General features: G+C 46.1%; 1 protein-coding gene across 1 annotated transcript; it reads right to left on the bottom strand.

Moving 5' to 3' along the window:
* Positions 1-1,401: 1,401 nt before the first annotated feature.
* Positions 1,402-8,043, bottom strand: TMEM139 (transmembrane protein 139). Its single transcript, XM_038379920.2, has 3 exons — positions 7,521-8,043; positions 4,953-5,259; positions 1,402-3,221 (listed from the first exon to the last, which is right to left on the bottom strand). The coding sequence occupies exons 2-3, from the start codon at positions 5,198-5,200 to the stop codon at positions 2,810-2,812; spliced, it is 660 nt and encodes a 219-aa protein (XP_038235848.1). The 5' UTR covers positions 5,201-5,259; positions 7,521-8,043; the 3' UTR covers positions 1,402-2,809.
* Positions 8,044-8,329: the final 286 nt, after the last annotated feature.

Here is an 8,329-nt window from a genome sequence, read left to right as displayed (position 1 = left end):
TACTGGCGGACGTGGTCCACCCAGACCAGACCTACGCCGTCCCAGGCCGCACCATCTTTGATAACCTGTATCTAGTCCGGGACCTCTTGGAGCTTGGGTGTAGGGATGGTCTGTCATTTGCCCTCCTGTCTCTGGTCCAGCCTTTACTCCACCTTGGTCCCAAGGCCCGCTGGAGATATTAGTTGGTGGCTCCTTCACAGGGCCATGAGCACGGATGTGTACTTGGCGCAGTTTACCCCATCCCAGACACCTGCCTCTTTTGCGGCATGGGGGAAACCCTGGCAAACATTTACCTGGAGTACTCCTGGCTGCAGCCCCTATTCCGGCTCCTCTTAGACATTTTGTTAAAATTTTGGTTGCACTTTTCCCCTCACCTTCTAATTTTGCACTCCCTATCCATGGCCCCACAAAGTCACAGGACCTTCTGGTCAGCCTCCTCCTGGCCCTGGCTAAAACGGCCATCTATAAAACCAGGGTGAGGAGGTTGGCTGATGGAGTCTCCTGTGACTGTGGGGTCTATTACCGATCCTCCATCCGTTCATGTATCCGGGCAAAGTTCCTCTGGGTGACATCCACTGACTCCCTTGATGCCTTCGAGGAGCAGTGGGCGCTGTCCAGGGTTCTCTGCTCGGTGTCCCCATCTGGTTCCCTTCATTTGACCCTTTGATCACACTCCTGTCCCTGTTATTTCATTAGTTGACCCCCATAATCATTTGGTTTCCAAGTCCTGTGGACCCCGCTCTTAGGCTGGGAGGGATCCTTTAGCAGTGGGAAGGCTTCACCCGCCCACTTCCTGGATCCCAATAGGATCACCCTCCTGCTGCCCTCTGGCCTGGAGGGAGAAAGGAGGGAGAGGGCTGCTGCTCCTGCTCCTGTTGCTGGTGCTGCTGCTAGGCCCTGGGCTCTCTTTGCTGCTGCTGCTACTGCTGTTGCTGCTCCAGCTGCTTCCCCCTGGCTGGGCCAGACACCACCCCCTCCTTCTCTGCTACCTGGTTGCTGGTCGGCTGCTGGACCTCCCCACCCTTGGTGCTGCTACTGCTCCAACTATAGCCCCTTGGGGGGCCGGGACTGGGTTTAAAAAAGGGACTGTCCCAGCCAAAACTGGATGTATGCTCACTCCAGCCCTGCTGCTGGCTATGATACCTCATTCTCTGATCTAGGGTTCATTCCTTTAGTCCACTGTGCTTTGCAGTGTGCATCTGGGCTACTTGTTCTAGATCATAATGCTTCATTCTTTGTCTCTCTATGCCCCTTCTGTCAAGAGGGTCTATTGCAGTATTGTTTTGAACATGCAAAGGATTCCAGTAGAGTCAAAAGCTTTATTTCGGAAGTTCTAGTCTGGTTCAAGGAGTGGTAAGATAGACCTACTACTGTTTTAAGTATGAAGAGTACTACCTCTCTTCTCTCTCTCTGCAATAGTGCCTCTATGGGAAACAAAATTAATATATTTCAAGGTCAAAAGAGACTGCCATATAAGGTGTCACAAACACTTTTTTTCTTCCTATCCGTTGTCTTGTAAGTTGTTTGGGACAGCAACTGTCCTTTACTATCTGTTTATCAGTGCCTAGCACAATGAGGTTCTGATCTTGGTTGGAACATATAGCCATTACTGTAATACCAATAATATTTAATAAGAAGTCACTGGGAAGTGAAGCTTTGGCTGAAACACACTTAATTGTATTTTTAAAAAATCGTAAATCAACAGCACTAAAAATACAAGTTAAAAAAATATATAAATTCAAGACTGTAGTAAGTTGGAACCTAGATTTCTGGTTATTCTCCAAGGATGCAGGGCCTTCAGTGGCTCCAGAACACTTTTTGCAATCAGTTCCACATGCACAGACCCATCTGATTCTGGTCCCAGCAGTTCATGGCAGACAGTTAACTCCCTTAATTCCTTCTCCCAGCTTCCTCTAAGACAGTTGTGTTTCTTCTCCACCTTTTGGCTCCATGGAGAGAAGGCAAAGGAATCTGTGGGGTCCCATAAATAGTTTTTCAGGAGGGGATGTAGACAGACAAGGACTTTGTGTAGTGTAGGACCCTATAAAATGAAGGGCTGTCCCTGCAAGGCTGTGAATGTCTTTGGTACCTGCTGGTGAGTAGTCACTCATTTCTGTTTCAGACTACCCTGGTTCTGAACAACCCACTTTAAGGGATAGTTTCTAACTCACAGCCCATCAGTTATTGTATTGTTTCTGGAAAAACCCAAAACTTCATTTCTGAGGAAGATGCCAAGACAGCATGAAATCTAAGGAATGATCCAGGATGTTGGCAAATATGTGTGTGTTTGAGGATAGTAGGTAAGTGGGTGGACGTTCATGTGCACGGGGAGAAGTATACAGTACATATATGTGTGTAGGAAGTAGTAAGAGTGTTTGTGCAGAGAGTAGCAGATAATGTGAGTGTGTGTATGAAAGAGGGAGTGAGTGTGTGTTCCTGAAGGGGATAGTAGGTAGTTTGTCCATGTAGGGAGGTAATGGATAGTGTGTGTATATGTGTAGGAAATAGCAGGTGGTGTTGGAGTGGGTAGTGAGTAGTGTATGCATGTAAGGAGAGAATGGGCAGTGTGTGTGGAGAGCTACAGAGTGCACTGTGTGTAGGGGCAGGGGTCTTTTGTGCACTGTCCTCTTCACATTTCCAGTTTATAACCCTGGGCTCAATATTCCATCTTTGCCCCACATCTTCCATTGTGGACCCTTTGGTGCTTCCATGACATGGCCCGCAGCACTGAGCCCCTTTCTCCAGTCTGTGGTGGCAGTAGATGGGTTTTGTGCCTCATCCACAACAAGCAGGCTCTGTCTGTTTTTAATCATTGTCTTGAGGGTTGGAAAGCTTCTGCAAAGACATCGTCATCAGTGGGACTCTCATAAGCAGGTGGTGGGGTGAGTGGCTCCAGCCACTCCAGCCTCTCTTCAGCACCTTTGACATCATGGATATCTGAGACAAAGCGCTGGATTCTCGGGGGTAGCACCAACCTAAGGTGCAGCCTGGAACCTGCGTCTGCCTGAGAGGCACACCTGATGCCTGATGCCACTGAGATGCTGAAGGTCTCCGCCGCAGTTTCTGCCATGCTGGGCGGCTCAATGACCACACTATATGGTGGGGGCTCCCCCACTGTTGAGGGCACTGTGCCTGAATTGGAGGTGATCGTCCAGACTGTTGGGGCTGGGGTCATTGTCACCACCTCCTCATAGGCTGGTGCTTCGTAGGCAGCATTCACCCTACACACGAAAGATAGGGACATTGACTAAATAGGACATTGTGATGTTTATACTCTACATGGAGATAAACCCATGAGGGAGGGGATCTGAGTCCTCCAGAATGGGGGCCATGTAACAGACAATAGCTCAACTAGTCAGAAGTTCTCAGATCATTAGTCCATATGGTCCTGTATGCCATGTTCTGCCACTCTAAATCAGAATACTAGTCCATATAATTCAATATCCCACCTCCTGTTGTGCAGGATCCAAACAATGGTTCATCTAGCCTGGTATTCCAACACTTGCCACAATGGATCATACTAGTCTATCTAGTCTGGTTTCCTCCTGACCCACCAACGGGTGCTCAGTTTAGCAGACATAGCAGATCTGCCAACATTTAGAATCAATTAATAGGGAGAAAAAACACTGCACCTTTTAGCTCTATTGTACTACATCAGACTGGCAATGGTGGGTTTTTTTAAGACAAAGAGTGAGGAAAATAAGAAATACTGTATTTTAGTTTAAATAATAGGAACTTTCTATTCCACATAGAGTTAATAGGGGTATCTGTCAGGAGAACTGACAGCCCTTGTCATTTTTATCCTACGTAACAACGTTGTAGATGCAGTTCTTCCTAATAATATCTAATCTTTTTTTTAAACTCTCATGAGCTATTTGCCTCCAGAATAGGCAGCAGCAATGAACAATATCTGAAAAAAAATTAAATCAGTTTTGAATATGTTGCCTTTCTAGTAATAAATAATCTTTTCTTCTTATACAGCATCTGAGGATCTGAAAGCATTTTACCAAGCTGGGTAACTTCTTATTATCTCCATTTTACAGATAGGGAAACTGAGGTACAGAGAAGTTAAGGCCCTGTATGGTCTCTATTTTTGGGTGCCTAATTATAGACAATTTGGGTCTAATTTATGTAGGTGCTGAGCACCTATAATTCTAATTGAAGCCAATAGGAGTTGTTGGTGTTCAACGCCTCTCAAATTCAGTCCCTATGTGTCTCAAGTTGGACAGTCAAAACACAGAGGCACCAAAAATTAGAGACCACTTTTCTAGGGAATCATTGCCCTGGAGATGAGATTTGGAGAAGCGAGCAGCACAAACCCAGCTGCAACTTACCATAGCATTTCCCCAGCTATTTCTATCTCCTACCTTGGCTGGCTCATTTTGTTGCAAGACAGTAGTTGTTCTGTTCTGGCTCATTAGTGATGCTAGCATTCAGGAAAGAGTTGCAGGGAAGGTTGGGGTAAGACATGATTACTCAGGGGTAGAGAAAACTGGGCTGGATCTATGTGGCCTCTGAAATGGGCTCTGAGTCAGTGAAGGGAATACCATGAATGTGATTTCTGTGTTGTAAAGAATACTTAGCCCTGTCTTAACACAGGAGGATGGACAAGATGACTTCTAAAGGAGTGTTTCTTAACGACTGGTCCATGGACCAGCACCAGTCCCTGAGATCTCCCTGACATAGTTTATGAAGGCAGCAAAGCAGTACCTGGTATAAAAAAAAATGGGAAACACTGTTCTAGAGGACCCTTCCAGCCCTACATTTCTAAAATCCTGTGACTTTGGGAACCTCCATATGGGAAGAGAAGAAATTACTGTGCCTCCTGGAATGGACTTTGACTTTTGCCTCTTGGTAGAAGGGTAGCAGAAGGATGAGGAAAGGGAAAGATTAAAATGGTTGTGGCTGAAGGAAGGGGTAAATAAAGGAAAGTAACAGATATAGTTGCTTACCCTGCCTGGCTCTGCCTCCTTGTGGTTGCCTGATTTGTATCCTGTGGGTGCTGATGCTTCAGGAAGCATTCCACAAACACACTCAGCAGGTAGCCAATCAGGCACATGCCCCCCACCCCCAGGAAGAAGAATCCCACTGGGTTGATGTTAGAGGAGACAGACAGCATGATGACCCCAGTGAGAAGTGCAGCAGTGAAGACAAACAACAGAGCTTGGCGGATGCCTCTCCAATGTGACTCTACCCACATGGTGATGTGGATGGTGATGGCAGGCAGTGGGAGAAGGCTGGGCAGCTGGGGAAACAGATCTGTGGAAGATATGGAGGGGTTTTGAACATGAAACATGAGACCACAAAACATGTCAACATGGGTGCGTGCCTGTGCAAATACATGCCATCACAAGAACATGCACATGCACAACACAGGGACACAGGTATATAAATAGATGCCAACATCAATACACATCACCATGAGGACATGCTTATGCAAATACACACCAAATGTAGGATACATATATGCAAACATGCCTACAGGTCAACATGCACAAAAATGAGGAAATCAGTGTGAACAAATATCCACATACAGACATGCAAATACTCTCCCATGAGGGCATATATAAAACAAATGGACAGGCAAACACAACAAAGTAACAAAAGATAATGGAATGAGGCGTGTACACACCTGAATCCTTGAACACAGGAATATCAGATGCCTGAGCATAAGCATCTGTTGTCAGATAATGTGCAACATACAGCCATATACCTAGAGCCCTGTGGCTACATAATTTGTATCCGCATCTGATCTGCGATCCACAAAAAATGGTCTGTGGATATCCACATCCACAGATGCGCGTATCTGCAGATATAAAGTGGATATCCGCAGATTTGCAGGGCTCTATGCATACCCTATGGCTGTGACCAGACTCAATTTGATTCCAGCACACAGGCAAAACTCAGCACAAATCTTGGGGTTTATTTTAGATGCACTGTGGCCCCTCCAAATTCCTTCCTGTTGGCTGGCTCTTTCCCACCTCCATGTTCCAAGTATCGCAGTTCTCCTTCCCTGGTTGACTCTCCCTGTCGTCTTTTCTTTGCTGCAGGAGACAGGGATTATCACTGTGTTGTAGCCTGTATGCCACAAATACCAGGGACCTCTGGTGCTGAAGCAAAGACCAGAAGTAAGGAGTTGTCCCCTCCTTTCCCCTGCTTAATGGAAAAACTCAGGAGAATAGAGTAGGCAAACTTCAGAGTCAATACTTACAGCACAGCGAAATTACAGTGCAAGGGCGCCCTCTATCGTCTGACACTAGCACAAGTCTCCTCTAACAATTGGCCAATCCTAGGGAAACACCTGAGGGAGCCCTCTCCTTGCTTTATGGTGTTAGTGAACATTGGTCCCATAGACCAGCCACAAGCTCATCCCTGGCTAGGAAATGCTCTCCTTATGTGAAGTCACTGCTGTATTGAACGCTGCTTCTAAGGCCACCCTTTCACCATCTAAGATCACCGCAGACTTTGTTAGCAAACACTGGACAGTTCCAGGAACATTCTACAGAGAGAGGGCCCTTGCCTCCCATGTTGCTAGTGCAGAGCCTGAGACTAGGAATGGAGCTGCATACCTAGGAAATCCCACACTCAGGCTGGGGAGAAAGGAGAGAGGAACAGAGAGCAGGAAAAAGACAGAAATAGTGACACAGAGAGGGAGAGAAGTGATAGGAATACAGACACCAGTGCCGGACATTTGCCTGGACCTACACAGGATGTTTTTTGTTTTTATAATCAAAATCAGATTTCTCTTTATTTAATGCTTACACTTGCATTCATACAGATTATACAGATTCACACACCTTCAAACACACACGCATACAAACCACAGATATACAGATATAAAAACACAGTTGCATACATACTCTCATAGGCATACACTTGCACATACATGTATTCACATGCAGGTGAGTACACCCACACAGGCTTGTACACATTCACAAACAGGCACATACATGGACACGTTCATGCATGTACCCAGACATACCACAGACACGCAGTAATATAGGCAAACACATCTACTCCCAAGCACACTCTCAAGTATTCTTACTTAGATAGGCACATTCACAAACAAATGTTCATACACACATTGTGTCAAATGCCATGGCTAGATTTAAAACAGGGATGGGTGATATTATGAGCATTAATAGTTGTAATTATACAAACCAGACTAGGGCTAATCAAATCTTATGTTTCAAGACATCAGGAGGGAATATCCTCATAACATTTGCCTTTCTCTGAAGCACCTAGTATGTGCACTGTTCCAGTGGGGTCTAACCCTGTAAGCCTACTTATGTGTGCACTCTCACACTCTCTTTTACACACCTCCCTTCCTCCATAAACAAATGCACAGCTGTGGTATACGTACAGTTATACCTATGCACATCTGAACTCCTGCAAGCACATATGCACATTCATACATGTTGATACACACAGCAGTCACACAGACACACATTCTCCAGCAGCCTCCATCCAGACAGTCCCTTTCAGCAGCCTTTGTGCCATCACCTTCAGCATGCACTCACCAGAGATAGCCTTCTGGAGCCAGTACCAGCTGATATATCCTCTTGCCTTCTCTCTTCATCCCAAGGAACTATCTGTAAGCCTCTTTTGAATATATTCCTTGCCTTCCTCTCCCTGACCTGAGAGAGACACTACCAAAAGCTCTCCCTTCTCTTTCCTTGACTCCTTTCACACTCCCAAGGGAGCTCTTTATATGCTGGTGAGCAGTGAATGTGGGAAGGTAGCAAACCACAGGGAGACCTTGTTACAGTAGCCTGGCCTCCTTTTTCCAAGCACTGAATCCAAAGTTTCACTTCTGCGTGGTCATCTATTTTCTCTTTTTTCTCTCTTCTCTTCTGTGCTCCTTCTCACTCCTCTTTTCTCCTCCCCATTTTTTCCCTTTCTGTTCTGTTCTAGCAGAGCAGGAAGCTAGCTGGGGGAAAGGGTGGGGTATGTAGTGTGGGTGTGCTTGTCTGTATTTCTGGCCCACCTCCCTCTACTAATACACGTTCTCTGCTTTCTCAGTGAGGATTTTATTCTCTCTCCCTGCCCTGCAGAAAGCTCCCTGATCCCTGTCCAGGCCCAGCCCAGAAGCACCATGGCCCACACATAAAACTTCTATGAGCTCTATGAAAATGTAAGTTGTGTACCCGCATTGGCTGCTGGGTCTCACATACTAGTTTATGCCCTTTTGGACTTTAAGAACAAAAGAGGAGAAGCAGACAATCAGGTTATTAACTCCCAGAGGGCTGAAGTGGAGTTCCTGCTATCATAGGCACATCTGGAGATCAGGAGTACAGATAAGTGGGAGGCCTACACTGAAATCTTCCCC

This window comes from Dermochelys coriacea, chromosome 1 (assembly GCF_009764565.3).
Source record: "Dermochelys coriacea isolate rDerCor1 chromosome 1, rDerCor1.pri.v4, whole genome shotgun sequence".
In the NCBI taxonomy this organism is placed as follows: Eukaryota; Metazoa; Chordata; order Testudines; family Dermochelyidae; genus Dermochelys; species Dermochelys coriacea.
This window is presented reverse-complemented; position numbering and strand designations above follow the sequence as displayed.